The sequence below is a fragment of the Camellia sinensis genome, chromosome 10 (assembly GCF_055761805.1).
Source record: "Camellia sinensis isolate YWXY chromosome 10, ASM5576180v1, whole genome shotgun sequence".
NCBI classification, from domain to species: Eukaryota; Viridiplantae; Streptophyta; class Magnoliopsida; order Ericales; family Theaceae; genus Camellia; species Camellia sinensis.
In genome coordinates this window covers 151,136,262-151,155,269 of record NC_138970.1, presented here as the reverse complement: position 1 = coordinate 151,155,269, position 19,008 = coordinate 151,136,262, and the positions used below count along the sequence as shown (strand labels likewise).

Sequence of the window (19,008 nt, the reverse complement as noted above, 5' to 3'; positions counted from 1 at the left end):
GTTACACTTCACTCTTTCTGGCCCAACCCCCAATACACACCTCCTTCGATTGGTCCAGCTCCCTAGCTGACTCACCATCCCGATCACTATCTTCTACAGCCACATCAGTCGCCATAACTTGTACACCCACCTTCTCACCATTATTTGAACTGCAGACTCTTACTCCTCCGTGTTCCATAGAGCTCTCACTCCTCCCAGCCAATATTTGTGGTACCCCAGATAAATGTTCCCACACTCTCACAGTTTGGGAATACCCTTTGCACTCCAGATTGATTACTTTATTGATAGGCTCCATACACTTTGTTAAAATTTGAATCCTTGCATATTCAAACGATTATGGATTGCATATATCACCTTCAATACAAATAACCTCCCCTCATACCTTCCCAATTCTATTTAAAGTTGTTCTATTCCATAAACTCCATGGGATCCCAAAACAGCAGACCCACACCTTACGTTCACCCCCACTGTGAACATCAGGATTCCACATCACAATTTCCTCGCACCAATCCCCTATCCATTCCTTCACAGTTCCCAAACTATCCTCCATACACTCCTTAGAGTTGAAAGTTAATAACACATCTCTACCTCCTCTATCCCTCACTACCACATTCTCCATGCCCCTCTGTTGTAATTCATATTTAATCTTAACATTGGCGTATTCAACTTTAAGATGAACCACCACACTTTCATATAGCCACCCGTTTCCGACTTCCTCTGCCTGGACAGACACAATTCCACTTTCCATACCATGACTATTCGTAATGACCTCTGCATACGTCCGAACACCTGCTGCTGGCTTTCACACACTACCCTCACCCCTTTCACCATGTGGAAAACCTTTTGTTTGATGAGGATATCGGGTTTTGACTTCCATATCTTTCTTACCATAATCTTCATGCTTCACTACCAGTTGCTTATCATCCACCCATATCCCATTAGCCTTCTGCACTGTTACTTCTGCTGCCACTTCACAATCATATCGAACAAAAGCAAACCTAGTGTTCCTCACTCTCCTTCTCTTCAGAGGAATGTAGACATCCTTCACCACTCCAAACTTCCTGAATATTTCCTCCAACATCTTCATGTTCATTGATCTGGGTAGATCATCAACAAAGATCGTGAATAATCTTGCATTAGCTTCCTTTCTCCATCCTCCTTTACTTCCTCTCTGATTCAATATCGGAATCCATCCTCCTTTCTCCATTCCTCACACAACTCTGTTCAAGCTCAATTTTTAGACTCAAACACATTCCATCTCCATGATCGAACTCAGATAGATCCGAACAGAGTTTTAAGAGAGAGAGAGAGATTTGCAGAGAGATCGAAGATAGAAGAAGAGAATCGAAGAATGATAATGCTCTGATCTGAGATAGAGAACAAATCAAGATTGAGTACGAGCTCGATGAGGACCTCATCAAACTAGTTAATAGTTATCAAGTTAGGAGTGTTTTGGGAACTTTCAAAAAAGCTAATTTTTTTGGCCTTTTAGCTTTTTTACACAAAAAAGATCACAAAAAAGTCAATTTTGTTTAACACAAAAAAGCCAAAAATCCACAAAAAAATCAAATAGTCATCTTTTTATCAATTTCTCAAAACACCACCTAGTCATTTTAGTTTTAGTAGTTTTGACTCAACAAATGTAACTAATGGTTTCACTTAGTCAAACATTAAAAAATATTACTTTTTCATATTTTAAAATTAATTGTGTTAAGGTTATAAAAAATAATTATAATTAAAATGAATAAAAGTAATATTTAAATAATACGAAAAAAATAATAGAGAGTTTGTTGAATAATATATTTGAAAAACTGTATAGCCAAATAGAAAAAATAACTTTCAATTTAAAACATAACAAAATTTTAACTAGTTTGTAGTCTCTCATATAATACCGAATGAATAATCGCTTTCCATAAGCCACCAAAGAGATTAAAAAGGAAGAAAATTCTTTCAACTCCTTGGCATGACTATTCTATGATATACTCAATCCCCAAGATTACACAAGTTGATTCTTTCAACTCATTAGATGTTTTTTCTTTTTTTCTTTTTTTTCTTTTTTTGTTTGCACGCGCGCGCGTGTCTGTGTGAGAGAAGTTTTGGATTGTTTTGTTTGTATTGTATCTGTGGTTTTAGTGTGTCAAGCTAGTTAAGATGTCCCTTTAGTGATGATACTCTTTTCAAAAATGCTCCGTAGCCCGAAAAAATGAGGCTCGAATGGCTCAAATGGTACTAAAAATATTATCTTACCGGTAAGAGAATAAAAAAAAGTCTTAAAACGACGTCGTTTTGGGATTTCGAGCCATTCGAGCCATTGATTTTTCGGGCTCTGTAGCGGTGTTGTACTCTTTTTAGCCTTTTTTTATTATTGATGTATTCTGTAGGTACTTTTGTACTTTATTTCACACTAATAAATTTTATTTTTTTTTGCAAAAAATAAAAGTAAAAAGGATAAATTATATTTTATCTCCCTAAAGTTTTACTTATTTCTCACTTTGGCCCTTTAACATTAATTTTTTTCACTTTAATTCTTCATGTTTACAATCATTTTCACTTTGACCTTTTAAGTTTGATTTTTCTCATTTTGACCGTTCATGTTCGCAATCCTTCCTACTTTGGCCATCATGTTTGCAATCATTCCTATTTTACTTCTAGACTAACCTTCATCCAAAAAATTAACAAAATCTGTCACATCACCAACACATCAGCTCCATGTGTAATGTAAAAAAAATCACTAAAGATGCAAAAAAATAAAAATAAATTGAAATTTTGAATTTTGAATTTTGAATTTTTTTTTCTTCTAAATTTACTCATAAACATTATTACATTATAGATGCATCTAGATTAGATGCACCTAAAAAAATAAAAACAAATTTAACTAAAAAAAGAAAAAAGTTTACTAAAGACGAAAAAAATGAAAATATACTAACTCAAACGCCTATATTGTCAATTCTGAAATGAAAAGTTTACTTTATTTTTTTTCGTCTTTAGTGAACTTTTTCCTTTTTTAGTTAAATTTGTTTTTATTTTTTTAGGTGCATCTAATCTAGATACGTATATATGTAATAAAGTTTATGAATAAATTTGAAAAAAAAAATCACTAAAGACAAAAAGGAAAGTCCAATTTTTTTGTTTTCTATTTTTTTATTTTTTGCATCTTTAGGAAAAAAAATTATATCACACGTGGAGCTGATGGGTTGGTGGTGATTTGGCAAATTCTATTAGTTTTTTTTTTATGGAAGTTAGATTATAAGTAAAATGGGAAGAATTACAAACAAAAAAAGCCAAAGTGGAAAGGATTGCAAGCATAAAGAGTCAAAGTGAAAAAAAAAATAAATTTAAAGGGCCAAAGTGGGAAGGATTGGAAACATAAAAAACTAAAGTTGAAAAAATTACAAGCATGAAGAGTCAAAGTGAGAAAAACTAAATTTAAAGAGCTAAAATAGAAAATGCTTGAAACTTCAAACGGGCAAAGTGTAAATTACCCACGTAAAAAGTAAAAACTGAAAGTGGAAATCATGGTTGAAGCACCATGGTTCACAGAAGCTTGTACTTCAATCACAAAACTTTTTAATGGTCCATAGGAGAGAAGACAAGTTTAATGGTCCTTAGGTTTTGTTGATGTTTTATTTTTTTATTTTTTTATTTTGTTTTTGTTTTGCTGATATGTTGTACTTCCTTTTTCTTATTATTAATGAAGTTCTTACTTAAAACAACCCTCAATATTTTTCTTTCATTTTTAGCAGCTTCAAGTTTTCATGACAATACTTTCATGTTTCCTATCCCTTTCTCTATTTTTTCCCTAAATAATCTCATAGTGTCCCAACACTCATAGGAATCACATGATCATGTAAAATCAACTCCTAAATGAGGGTGCCCGTGTAATTGTGTAGCTCCTAGAGGCATTGAGGCAATGCCCCAACGTAACAGACAATAATTTTATCAACGATCTCATGTAACTTTTGAGGGAATCAAGAGATGCAATACAAGCCCAAATCTTTAAAGAGACTCAGGACCTCACTAATGAAAACTATTCGATGCTCCAAGGACACCGCGTGACCATGCCACTAATCAATTACCAATTGTCATGGTTCCTTATTGTTCTCCCAATCACCAAATAAATCGCTGGGTCAAATCCTCTCCACCAATCACAGTCAATTTGGGACACCACCATAACTTCTCCCAAACTAACCATAACATTGCTGGACCATGGTAGAGTATTTCATAGCACTAGGACACCTAAACTGAAAAGCTAATTAAAATGTACTTGTGGCTTTAACAATTTTTATTCGGTGTTTTTTACTTGGTACAATATTTGCAGTCACTGAAAGAAAAAAGTCTTCTGTTGATATTCAAATTCAACAAGATCAAATTCATTAAATCGTTCCTATGATTATAAAAATGTTGGAACCATAACCACACTGTTTAGCCTATGTAACCAAACCAAACCATAGAAATGGATTTAGTTCGGTTTGATCCTACAGTTTCTGAATATTATCTAACAGGAGATATAGCATACATTTTATTTTTTGATAAATGAGCAACTTTATTGAGATAGCATCAAGGCAATGCAATACAAACTAACACGAAGCAATAAAATTGAGTTGGCAAAAATTATTCAATTCCAGTGTCAAAGATAGGTGTTTGAATCTTGCTAGCCACTTCTACATTTTCGTTTACATATACCAAAAATATTAAAAAGAATAATAAACAAAAAGATCACAGTTCGGTTTGGTTCATAATCATAACTAAACCTTAACACTGCAAACCGACCGATTTTTCCACAATTTTCGAAACTGTGACCAGAACCGAAGCTAATAAAATCTGGACCAAACCGGGACCAGATTGGATTGGTTTATCAGGTATATGACTCGATACTATTATGCCCTAGATAATATAGAATAGTCAGAATCCATGGGAAGGATGCCAATAATCAACACCACATTGTCATGACAGACAACACCACATTGTCACGACAGACAAGATCAAGCTTTCTAATATTACACACAACTTTCTTCGTTTTTGGTGGTCATCTTTTGGTTCAGAGTACAAAGTCTTACGCAGCCATAAAGACCTGTTGAGGAATAATTCCCGAATGCACAAATTCTTCAGACTAGTAAAAACAAAAAACAAAAAACAAAAACAAAAAAAGAAAAATACTGTATATGAAATTCATATGGTAGTGTCACATATCTGTTAAAGTGAGTTCAACCAAAAGAAAGTAGTACCAGTACTACATTTCGTAAAATGTCGGCTGTGAGATTTACATATATATATATACTGTTTCGCAGGAAAGGACTTTTCAAATGCTTAACTGCACAATAAAAAAGATATAACAGCACTGGAACTACATAATAACCACACATATTACTAATTCACACTGGGATATACACTTCTTATTAACCAAGAAAGTCGAGAATGTATTACCTTTATTGTCGTATATTTTCTTCTTTCTCATACGACCTTCATTAAAGCAAAATCATTTTTTTATTGAGCACTTGGTAGTTCTAACTCTTTGGTTCTTCTAGTTTGTGTGTGCTAAATTTAACATTCACCAATTGAGCAGCTGCACGGGCAGCGGCTGTTGCACGCTCTGCAGCAGCAATAGCAGTGTGAGCTCTCTCCAATGCATCAGACGATTGCCGTCTCATCTCCTTTTTTAATTCACTAACTTGTGTTGCATTATCGTTCATTGATGACTTAGTTGCATCATGACTTAACAGGGGCTTGATGTTGTCAGGGCTTGGAGATTGATGGGATTCGAGCCCCGCTTTCTTTGCTGCTGACATGATAGAATGTGCTTCGTTAGAAGGTGAATGTTCATGTAGGCCTTCTCTAGAGGGAGCTTGAGAAAGTGGTGTGCCACCATATACTTGCTTTGGTCCATTCTACAAATAACATAAAAAATTCATGATTAAATATATAATGTGGAAGAAAAATGTCAATGTTGACAAGGACAGTGACTTTATTCCATTTTTATTTTACACAACTAGAATTTAACATACTTTCGAGACAATTTTCTTTTCAATTGTTAGATATCTAATAAAATCTAGTATTATTCTTTTTTTTAATTTATCATGGAAAAACACATAGTATACAGGAGAGCATTATGTAACCTCTCTTTTTTTCTTTTTCTTTTTTAACATTTAACACAAAATTTTAGTTCATTATATTTGATTTTTTCCTTCCAAGAAAATCTATGGGGAATAAATCAGAGACAAATTTGGGTTAGCTTTGGATCGTTAAATTTGCTGTTTCGAGAAATTGTACCATATTTTGGAACATACATTCTAAAACATAAATCGCCAGGGTATTAATATTTCTAGTAACACTGCCCTAAACCATGTCGATCTCGCTACTAGTAGTCAGTAATGAATCAAATAACAATATGGAGGGGGTAAAAAAAGTATCCATAAAAGAAATGAGGGGAACAAATGCAAAAAAGCCAGTACCAGCAGATCCTCGGGTGTTTTACTAAATTCAGCTTCAGTTTTGGAGGAATCCCACTCCACATTGTACTCTTGTGCAATATCCTTCAATACATTGAGCTTTATTTCCACAGATGGAGCACTGACTGAAAGTTTCTCAACTATCTGTAGAAATAATAGAAAAGATTCAAAAAGATGAAATCGATATGTCCAATTCACAGTAGTGCAAAAGATACAAGAGCCAATTAACTGTACGGTTGACACTGGTATCAGGCCGAAGCTCAGACGCAGCTGATATGAACTCCTTCCCATATTTTGCAGCAAATAAATTCCTCACATGCAACAAATCAGGCACATCTGAACATCTGGGACCCGCAAAGATTATGCTTGCAACAGCCTCACGCAATTCTGAAGGGCATTCCCTGTAATGTAGAAAGAGATATGATCATCAAATTGTGTCACAAACACAGATCTTACTAGAATAAGTGCATTCACTACGGGTTGTCATTTCAGGCCCTCAAGAATTGATGTACATGGGTATCAAAATGATGAAGACTGTAAATATAGCAATGACTATTGTCCAAAGTTCAAAACTGTGCACAAGTTGTGTAAAAAACACCTCAAAATCTCAACATCACATGACAATACCATTTTTCATGAAGAATTCAAGAATCAAATTTCGCCTTACACCTGAGAATTTCATCCCAGTCCATCCAAAGAATAAAATGTAGATTCTAGAATGCCGCCTGTTAAATTTCCATTCTTTTCATTCTTAACAACCCCAACCAAAATGAAAGAAAGAAAAACTTCTCCAGATGTTATGCAGCAATGGCTAAGAGAAACTCTGTTGTCGATGTACAAAACAAACCTCTTTTAGCGGGAGATGTGCCATCTGAACTTGCCAACAAACTTCTTGTTGGGTTGAAGTTTGAAATAAGGTCAATGATAATATGGTGCAATTAGCTTGTGACAAAGACAGAATGACTCAAGACAACTCCAACCTTTCCATGAGGTGGTTATTTGAACCTAGATTTTGATCTTCGGATATCCACAAGAGAATATTTTTTTCTAGGACCTTCCTTCTTGAAAGCTTTGACGGCCTCCAATTGGAACGTCAAGAGAACTTCCAAAAGTGTGAATCTTCATACATATAAAAAATAAATAAATAATAATAACAACAATAACAATATCTACTACTATTATAAAAGTGTGAACAGCCTGCCATGTTTTCTACTTTTTTAAAATCTCAATTTTACCCTCTCAAATCTACTATATTTTCTACAAGTCATAAAGAGTCCTATATAAACCAACTATAAACCAACTATCTCTTTATTTTTAAAATTGAACACTCAAAAACGATATATATGTTTCTAAGAGTCCTATATAAATATAAACAAACCGTCTCCCTTCTTACATAAAAAAAATAATAAATAAAAAAAATAAAAATAAAAAAATGAAGAAGCCATCTCCATTTTTTTTACATTGATGATGATTGAAGAATAAAAAACAATTACTATGTCTTATTTTCTATGTCTGCTTCTATACTGATATACATAATATTTACAATTGTCCATCATGGAACTATCTCTTTATTTTTAGAGTTAAACACTAAAAAACAATATATATGCTTCCAAGAGTCCTATACAAATCAAGGCTATCAAGATCGCTATCCGGATTGTAGGATCGTACGAACCTACAATCCAATATACACCATTCGATCCGACTCGTGCTTTAAATTGACCCCAGGTCAAGATCGTGGCTGGATCGTTAGGATCATTGGGATCGTATCAGGATCGCGACTCTATGCGACCCTGATTTATAGGGTTTTTTGGCAACTTAAAAGCAAACAAACCTTTATCAGGAGCAAAAAAGAAGAAAAGTTGGACCCTCTGAGTTGCGATTAGGGCAATACAAATTGGGGAAAGAGAAATTGGACATCAAATTTCAGATTTTGAGTTAACTGAACCAGGTACGCTTCTTCTTCTTCGAATCTTCCATCTCTGTATTTTTTTTTTTTTCTGTCTTCTTCTTCGTTACTGCTGCTCTTCTTTTTCTTTCTCTTCGCTGCTCTTCTTCCTTTCTCTTCGCTGCTCTTCTTTGAATCTTCTCTGTAGTTCAAATCACTATTTTTTCTTCTCCCGACTTCTTTTTTCCTCCTTTTCTCTCATCACCATTTTTTCTTCACTGTCTTATTTTTTCTATTTCTATATATTTTATATCTATATATATAGTCCGAATCACCTTTTTTTTTTTTTTGCTCTTAGTTTTTCTGTTTCTGTATATTATATATATATTATATTATATATATTTGTATGAATGATTTTGTTGTTCTATTTCTTCATTTTCCTTCTTTTATTCTTCTTCATTTTTCTTGGTTCTTCTTTGCTGCTATGCTACTGCTATTCTTCTTTGTTGCTTTTTCCCTAAACTTTGCTGAAAAATTTTCTTTTAATTTTAACAATATGCAACACACAACTAGCATAGTAACACAATGTCAGCCTCTATTTAAGGAAGAGGGAGGAAGAGGAAAAATGCTACTGGTCACAGATATGATCCTGGTTGGGAACATGGCACTGAAGTAGATGCTGTGAGCAAAAAAGTAAAATGCAAGTATTGTAATGTTACTCGTTCTGGAGGAATATTTAGATTAAAACACCAATTTGCATGCACTCATCAAAATGTCGAACCATGCCCCCAAGTTCCGGAAGATGTTAGAGAAAAATTTATGAGTCTTTTAAGAACTCAAACATTAGAGTCTCAAAATAAGAAAAGGAGGGTGCTTGATATTGGTGATGATGATTCTGATGAAGAAGTGGAATTATTGCATGCTGGCCATCAAAACAAACAAAAACATTATGAGCGTATGGAGAAATTTTTGGTGAATAAGTCTCAACACCAAAATCAAAAAACTATCAATCAAATATTTAAGAAAGAAAAAAGAGATGATATTTGTCAAACAATTGTCCGATTTTTTTACACTAGTGCAATTCCTTTCAATTGTGCCAACGACCCTATATTTCCACTTATGGTTAAAAAAATTGGAGATTATGGAAAAGGCCTTGTGCCACCATCTTAACATGAAATTAGGGTGACATTTTTAAAAAAAGAAGCGCGTGAGATATTGCAAATACTTGATGAGTTCAAGGAATAATGGAAAAACACCGCGTGTACAATTATGTCTGATGGATGGTCGGATAAAAAGAGAAGGTCAATTTGTAATTTTCTTGTCAATAGCCCTAAACTATCTTTCTATCATCATCGGATACATCCAACATTTCAAAAACCGGTGAAAAGGGTTTTGAGATGTTGGATGAGGTCGTTGAGAAGGTTAGAGTGGAACATATCATGCAAGTGGCGACAGACAATGCTTTCTACCTTGAATTGCTATATTTCTTTTTTTTGGGGGGGTCATTCTATATATATTTTGATAGTATTACTTAGTCATATAAAAATTATTGCGTTTTTTATCATTTTAGTAGGATCTTACGATCCTCAATCAGATCCTACGATCCGATCCGATCCGACAGACCCCCAAAACGATCCTGTGTAGGATCTCAATCTTAACAATCTTGATATAAATATAAACAAACCGTATCCTTTCTTATCAAAAAAATAAAAAAATAAATCATTTACATATTTTTTACATTGATGATGATTAAAAAATAAAAAATAATTATTGTCCTATTTCCTGTGTCTGTTTCTATATTGATATATATAATATTTATAATTGTCCATCATAGATCAAATTACTGTGAATAATTTTGATTGAGTCTTAAAATTGTATACATTCGGAAAATGCATACATTTTTAAAACAGACATTTGTACTACATCTCAAAAATTCGCAAATTATCTTCATACACTTTCTTTTTGTTTAAATTATATTTTATGAACAAAAAGAAACCTTGTTATCCTTACAATTTGACTAAAATATAATTCGTTCTTTCTTTTACCCCAGCTCATTGTGCATTAAGTTTTGACTAAATTATCTTCAACGCAAATTATATTTTATCTTCATACACTTTCTTTGACTAATTTCCTTACAATGAAACCTTGTTATCCTTTCCATTACTTTCAAGAATTCGTTCTTTCTTTTACCCCAGCTCATTGAGCATTAAGTTTTGCAAAACAAGATTGGATTTCAACATTGAAAAGATGATTTTAAGGCAGGCGTCATAGGTCCCATTCATGATGTATGTCATTCATGATGAACTCGTAGAAACCAAGAGTAATAAGACACTACTTAGAAGGCATGCTGAAGTAGTAGCTACAGACAAATCAATTGGCACTAGAAGATAACACTTAAACATCAATGAAGGACCTAAGGGAGAAAGACTACTTTCAAATATTGAGCTTCAGTTATCTAATACAGAACAATCTGCATTACCACCAACTTAGGTGTGCATTCTCTTGCTAGAACATTAGGAGTTAGCTACAAAAATATTAGAATTTTGGTGGCATCTAACTGAAAACCAATCTGTTCTCTTATAGAGGTGAAGTAGTACACATCTAACACTCCCCTGCACAAGCAAACAAGTCTCACATGGTGGTGAGAAAGAGAAGAATGAATTGAGAGAAACACACCGCGAGCGAAGACTTGGCCCACGAGATCACCCAAGGCTTAGTTATGATACTATTGGAAATTTTGGAGGCATCCAACCCAACATTAATTGGATGTAGGTGGAGAGGCCTCTAAACTATATGGACCCAGATTGGGTGGTTTACAGCGGTGATGTGAGACAAGTTTCTAACAAGAAGTATCCAAGTTGATATAATCATCTATATTGCTAAGTTTACCGTGCTTCCTAAAATAGAATTTTCAAAATGACTGAAATGGAGAAAATATAACTGATACTTGTTGCCATGAACCTCAAGGGTCATGCCAAGTATATCACAAACAGAAAACCATGAGGAGCCTGGGACCAAAACAATGGTGACAAGGAATGATGAGTTGTCACCTGTGACTACTCTTAAATCTCATTATCTCAAGTAACATAATATGCTTAAATAGCAAGATCAACTCAAATCCGACGTAGCAAAGAATTATACAAGTATTTGAGTTGAGCAAAATAAAAATAAACCAATGATCAATTGGTGACAACTTTACTTGAAATTGAAAGGCTCAGAAAGCTACCAATCAATCATCAATTTTGCTTCCCTCACCTTAATTCTCTTCACACTCCCTCAAAATAACTCTTATGCACAAAATAAGTCATAGATAGAAGTACTTCTATTAAAGTCAATGTTTTTTGTACCTAATTTTGGTAAATTAATGGGCTAGAACTTCCAGTGGAAAGTAGGAATTACACACTTTACCAAATGCTTAATTTCACATTATACAAGATAACTTATTGAACTGGTAGTCGCATCACTTTAAAACATCTTCAAGTGACCAAAATGGGGGTTGCTTCCTAAAGGATAGGCTATGTTCAAGTATAGATACTCACTTGTGTTTGAGATTTTTAAACTTTAAGTATTTTGCACATGCGTTGTTGCAGAATAAACCCCACACACACACGAACAACAGCAAAAAGATCAATCACAAACAACAAAACACAACACACAAATTTGCGCGGTTTGGCAAGATTGCGTACATCCACGGTTCATATTAGTTCCACTATACTAAAAGAAGAGAAGAGTACAATATGGTTGCTATGAAGACAACAATATGTATGATAAGATTTACACCAACGAATTATTGTAATGCCAATAATACACTTCATGTCCGCACGGTCAAGTCTACAGTACTACGAGGCTCCACAAACCCAGAAAGCATGTGTGTGAAAATGGTTTTCATTTTAGTCAAAATGGTTGTATGTATGTCTTTATGTTTTGAACAAAACAGTACAAAAGAGAATTCATAAAAGTTAATGACTTAATCCCAGGTCAAAAAATTGAAAGAACTTAAACAGTTAAAAAAAGACAAGAGGAGGTGAGACTAAATACACTCATATTTACACGTACACACACACTTACATTATGTATAATACATATATGTTGTGCACGCATCATGATGTAATCTTTATTTTTTTAAAGATATGATAAAAGTCGATAATCATGATAAATAAATAAAACTTTAAAAAAAAAAAAAAAAAAAAAAATGCCATGACCAATGCATAAAGCTCCTGTTTACAAGTTTGGGAGAGGTAATAGGTAATTAGCCTTACCCCACTTTTTTGTGGAGAGAATAATTCTAGTTACTCCAACCTATATGACAAGATTGGGGCTTGGGAGGAGATGACATTCACTATTGCACTAGGTCATGAGCATCAGGATCAAGAAAATAACATGATCTGAATCAACAATCAAAAACAAATGGTAAAAGGGGGCTTTGAAAATGTAGTGGTTGTTCTTATTTTACCATAAAGTTTTAAATTAGCCCCTCCTAATGTAATCAAGATTCATGATTAATGTTTTAAAAGGCACGCTTAGGCGCATGCCTAAGCTCAAGGCGAGGCGAGGCGAGGCGCAAGGATGCACTTCAAACTGGTCAAGGCAAGGCAACGTACGTGAGGCACAAGTGAGGCAGCGAGGCGATAGCTTTTTGGCGAGGCGCAAGGTGATGGGCTTCTGCGCTTCACTTGTTTTTCTACTCCAATGGTTGATTATATGGTTTTCTATGTGCATACCCATAGGGAATCAAATCTCTTCATTATAAAAAGACCAAAACATGGTCAAAAAGAGCAGAAATTGATTAAAAATACCCTAGTGGTTGAAGAAGATCAGAAAGTCAAGAGACGACACACGACAAGCTTCTTCAGCTTCGGCTTTGGCCTTTCAGGTTCTTCTCTTCTCTTCTCCTCTTCTTCTCTGGTTCTTCGATGATTCGATGGGTTCTCTATTTTCTCTCCCTGATTCTCTTACTCTATTTTCCTCTTCTTCTCTTCTTCTTTTCTTCTTTACTTCTTCTCTTCTGCCTCTGTTTTTTATTTTCCTTTTTTTTTTCTTCGTTCTTTTTTTTTTTTTTTTTTTTGTGTGGTTCTCTGCCTCTGTTTTTTTTCATGGCACTTTAAATCTTTTGTTGGATATTATGATTTTAGTTTTTAGAAACAAAAATGTTTTGTTTAAAGATTATTTGAAATGGTAAAGCTTGCTTTATAATTTTTGGAATTCTATATATATTTGTTATGTTGAAAAGTTTGCCTATTTTCTAATTTTGCTTTTTTTCTACTACACGCATCTCGCTTTGATGAGGCGCGCGCCTCGCGCTTAGGCTATAGGAGACCTTATCGCCTCGGTGCGCCTAGAGCCTTTTAAAACACTTCAGACAGTACAATCTGAACAGTTAATCTCATAAAACAAAATAACTGAACAATCAATGTACCATGCAATGTAAAAATTAGAACATCTTATGATTAACAGTAATACTAGAATGACCATATCTTTGTACTATATTTTCATACAATTTGAGGTGGTATCCTAATACGCACAAACACATCAACAGCGAGGCCTCACAAAAAAAAATACCCTATGCCTTCCCCTATTCCCCTTCCGTCTTCCAACGTCTTCTCTCCCACTCATCACCTCCGCCACCAAGCACCACTACTCACTGCAACCATCACCAAACACCTCCGCCATGTACCCCTTCCTGTACCGCCACCAGCCCCTCCCCCTCTCTATCCGTCCACCACCACCACCACCGCCGCCACCACCAGTGGCAGGAAAAAGGGGAAGAGATACCAACAAAAGGCCTACCGCCAAACAGCACCACTCATCAGCACAATGGAACGCCCACTGCCAGATCCCCAATTGCCTTAAATTTAACAAACAAAAGCATAAAATAATTGTTGTCCAAGCTTTTTATTGTGTCATTTCTGAAAATTTAGCAACTTGCAGCTTTGGGAAATCAGCCCTCAAAGACTTCTTCCACCTTTTAGAACCCTAATCCTAGAATTCATTCCTACCCTAAATCCACTCATAGGCACTCATAGGTAGCTTTAGGCCTTAGTTTCCTAATCTACCTTGCATCAATTTGGTATTGGAGAAAAAAATCCTTCCTCTTTTATTGAGACCATAAATTTTCTTTATTCACATGATTAACATGTTGATAAAGCTAATAAGGAGGACACTGAATTATTGAAGCATGAAATGAGTATTATTATTACACAACACAAAAGGAGTTGAAGACCACTATCCATAGATCTGCTGCTACCATCCCAGATGAGGCTAATGTTAAGGAACAGAAAAAGTGAAGAGAGGCACGCAGATATTAAAAAAATGAAATCCAAAATTGATGTTGTAACCGAAGAAAGAATAAAGGATATTTTAAAAAGTGGTCAAAACCATTTCATTAACGGTGGCATATTGAATCCAATACAAACCGCTTTAGCGAGTAGAATAAAAATCACAAGTGCAACACGCCATTATGATACTACTAAGGCCATTACACTTCCACTACTTGTGTTGCACCCCATCGACAATCTGCTTTAGAACATCCTGGTTTTATTCACAATTTTTCCATTTGTTTTGATCTGAACAAAATGTCTCTGGAACTCCAAAACCATCAAAACTCCTTAACCCTACTACTTTCAAGCATGAATTTACAAGATTTGTGTCGTCGGGGTCTCTTGATCTTCAACCCAAAAGTTTTGATTTTGTGTGAAGAATTATTAAAATAAAGAGAAGATACATCCAATAAATGGGAAATCTCCATAAGTAGCACTTTGCTTCTATGAAATCTATAATTTTGCAACACAACACAACACTATAACCATTAATAAAAATATAAATAAAACAAAGTGGTGCAAGTATGCAACATAACAACACTTGATGGATTACATATCTTTAATTATTTTTTGAGCCTTAAATAGATTATGAAACATGAAATTGCCAATCATTAAAGAAAATATGCAAAACTCTCATGACAATGAAATATCATATTAAATCATATTATTCATTTAAAATTCTACTGGCCTACATTGAGGTTAGTCGTTATTCTTAAATTATAGATGTGGTGGTTGAAATTCAAAACTTTATGCACTGGACCATGAGTGCAAACACTGCTGGGTTAGGAAATAGCATAAACTTTATATTAGACTGCAAGTTTCTGTTTTTATGACCAGAAAATTTGCTTATTTCCATTTCAAATTGTTCTTTGGACTTTTTATCAAATATGAGGCGATTGCAACACAATATATAAGACTCGCGATTCAAGCAATCCAATTTTCTTTGTGTAAGGAGAAAACCCCAAAAATGGTTTTCCTAAATCTATAATCTTTCTAAAGTAAGTTACTTCAAAAGAAAAAAATTTGAAACATCCAAATCATGTGCATTGTACACTAACACATAATAAAGCCAATTAAGCTGCCAATGAAGCAAAAAATCTTCAAAATGCAACCACCTATTTGATACCAAAACTGAGTAAGAACCATTTTACAAGCTCAGACTAATATCTTTGAGGCAAGATGGCAACCTAAGCAACATATAAATTTTAAACCCCAAATAAAAGGCAAGGCATGGCATGAGCACAGATTTGGAACACGGTGACTCTTTTGTAAAAGGATTATAAGCAAGCATAAACTGAACTTTAAAGGTTGTGTTGTATGTAACAAATATGCTAAACTATACCAGCGTTGATGAAGCGCTTCAAACAAAGTCTTCCACATATGAGTTAATTGTATCAATTAAATGATATACCTCTGGCTATCAAGAATAGGGACACGAGCAAGAACGAATTCACAGAACATCTCTAAGATTTCGTATGCCGCCCATATGTTTTGTTCTCTTATAACATGCTCCACCTAACCAAACATATATACACACATTATACAAGATTGCAATTATACAATTAAACCAGTGGCAGTGATAATAACAAACAAGATAAAAGAGTAAATTTGAAGGTGCACCCGTATCCGAGCTATGGCTTCCTGGCCAGCTTGCAGAAACTGGGCTATCTCCCTGCGCATAAGCTTGAGCTGCCGATCTCTCTTGTTTTGCAACAACTTGAATCGCGAGATTGCCAAATTCAAGCATGTTTTACTACAAAACAAGTCACCAAAATCAACATTTTCCATTGAAAATAAGAAAATATGGTGTAAACATTCGTCGTCCCATTCTGAAACAGACCAATACAAAATTTAACAAGGATTGAGAATTGGGTATAAGAATTTCAATCTTCTTAGCTTGAAATTCAACAATCCATTCATGGGAATCACATGAGTGATTGAATGTTTAAAGTGAGATAAAAAAACAGAAAAATTAACAAAACCAAAATCAGAGATCTTCACTACTCTGAATTGCAAATGAGATGTGAAGTGAAAAAGGGATAAGACTAAACTGACCATTTTGGGCCAAGGACGCCTCTGTTGAAGAGTTGATTGAGAAGCGACATTGACGCCAAAACTGAGACGTGTGGATCTGAATGTAACAACCCAAAATCTCGCTCTGTGTGATTGTTTTGATTGCAGATGAGATTGATCAATCATACAAATGAATAATAATTTGTTTGATTTTTCGAATCGAATGTATAGAAAGAACACGGAAACAACTATTTCGGCGTTGAATTCACAATGTCGACCTTATGTTGATATAGCCATGAAAATGAGATATAAACAACAAATCAGAGTGGCGCAGCGGAAGCGTGGTGGGCCCATAACCCACAGGTCCCAGGATCGAAACCTGGCTCTGATAGCTGGAGTTGGAGAAGCTTCCGATGCGTTTTTTTTCAAATTTTTTACTAAATTCTAATAAACATTATAATATCTATATATATATATATATTTGTTTAATGTCTATTTTCGTTTTCCAAAAAATTTTAATAATCATATAAAAATTGAGGTGTAAGTCAAGCTGATATGGTTAGGTTCAAGGTTTTCTAAGTTCAATTCTAATAAATATTATAATATAATAAACATTCCAATAAGCATTTGTTGCAAGGTTTTCTAAGTTCAATGCAAGATTTTCTATATTTGTTTAATGTCTATTTTTGTTTTGCAAAAAATTTAAATAATCATATAAAGATAATTCTCTTTGCTTCTGCTTCGTCAGCCTAGCTAGGGGTGAAGAGAGGAATGACAGTATAAGTTGGGCAAATATGATTGGGTCGAAAGGTTATCTAAGTTTAATTCAAGTTATGACAAATGCTTCTGATGCTTATTATTTTTTGTTTTCAAATTTTTTACTAAATTCTAATAAACATTATAATATATATACATATATATATTTGTTTAATGTCTATTTTTGTTTTACAAAAAATTTTAATAATCATATAAAAATAATTCTCTTTGCTTCTACTTCATCTGCCTAGCTAGGGATAGAGGGAGGAATGGGGGTGTAAATCGGGCTGATATGGTTGAGTTGGAAGGTTATCTAAGTTCAATTTAAGTTATGCTGAGGCAGATTTGTCCACGCTTGTTTATAGAGATGGCAATTTAAAACCTACTCAACGGGGATCCGATCTCCCGATCCCGATTTGAATGATTTTTTCTCAAAATATATCCCCAACAAGACAAAGATAGTATTAAAAAATCAATTCTCAATTAATTTCAGGGCGAAAACAGTGATAAGTGTGCCGGCCCCGACCTCGGTCTCGTTTGTCCCGAAGTAACACATATATATATTAGAAAAATGAGTGAGAGCACTTATTAGTGCTACTACTAATGATGTAATAGTGGATCCCACCATAAATGATTTGATATTTTGGCTTTGATTTTTATTTTTTTTTATTTTTTTTATTAAGTACCATATCATTAGTAACCTCTTTAGAGTTCTAAAATTAATGGTCGATATCATTGTTGTATATATTATATATATACTTGTTGATTAGTTTCAACGAAGTGGTACATAAATATATATATATATATATATATATATATATTATATATATACTTTTTGACTAGTCTCTGATGTATTCATTCCATCTACTTTTTTATTAGTTTCTCTCTCTCTCATTCATTCATTTCATCTACTTTTTTATTAGTCAATTCATCTTTTCATTTCATATCTTCTCTCTCTCTATTTTACTCACCTCACCTCTCCTCTGATCTCTCTTTCTTCCTCCCCTCTAATTTCTTTCTTGAAAAATAATGCAGACCATTAATTAATGGTTACTCTAATGATGTGATAGTGAGTCTCACCCATTGCTATATGTATTTTGTGTCTTAATTTTGTTTTTTTTTGATTTTTTTTTGCTTTCCACATCATTAGTGATGACGTTAGTGGTAGAGATTTAGTGGTCTATAGCATTGTTGTTCTTTCTTCCTCACCATCTGGTCCGTCTCCTTTCTCTCTCTCCTCTCTCTTTGAGAGAGAGAACACGGAATCAGAGTTGCCGCGATACCACGATGCCAGAGCACCGAATCTAATCTCTCTCTCTCCGCGATGCCAGAGTCGGTCTGAACAGATCTCTCTCTCTCTACTCAGATTTCTCTCCCTCTCTATTATGTTGATGATGTGTTGTTGATGTTGGTCGGTGATGTTGATGATGTTTGTTTGTTTTTTTTTTTTTTGTTTGATCGGATGTTGATGATGTTTGTTGTTGAGGATGTTGAATGTTGCTACTGTTTTTCTTTTTCTTTTTTTTTTTTTTTTTTTTGGTCCGGGGAATTTTCAGGGTCAGGGAAACCCGATCCCCGTTAGGGGGCGAGG

At 34.2% G+C, this 19,008-nt stretch overlaps 1 protein-coding gene across 1 annotated transcript; it reads right to left on the bottom strand.

Annotated features, from left to right (window-relative positions):
- Positions 1–5,235: 5,235 nt before the first annotated feature.
- LOC114302376 (uncharacterized) lies at positions 5,236–17,106 on the bottom strand. The gene is made up of 6 exons (XM_028247391.2): positions 16,704–17,106; positions 16,269–16,401; positions 16,060–16,163; positions 6,676–6,847; positions 6,450–6,590; positions 5,236–5,885 (listed from the first exon to the last, which is right to left on the bottom strand). The coding sequence occupies exons 1-6, from the start codon at positions 16,751–16,753 to the stop codon at positions 5,505–5,507; spliced, it is 981 nt and encodes a 326-aa protein (XP_028103192.2). The 5' UTR covers positions 16,754–17,106; the 3' UTR covers positions 5,236–5,504.
- Between the last annotated feature and the right edge of the window lie 1,902 nt (positions 17,107–19,008).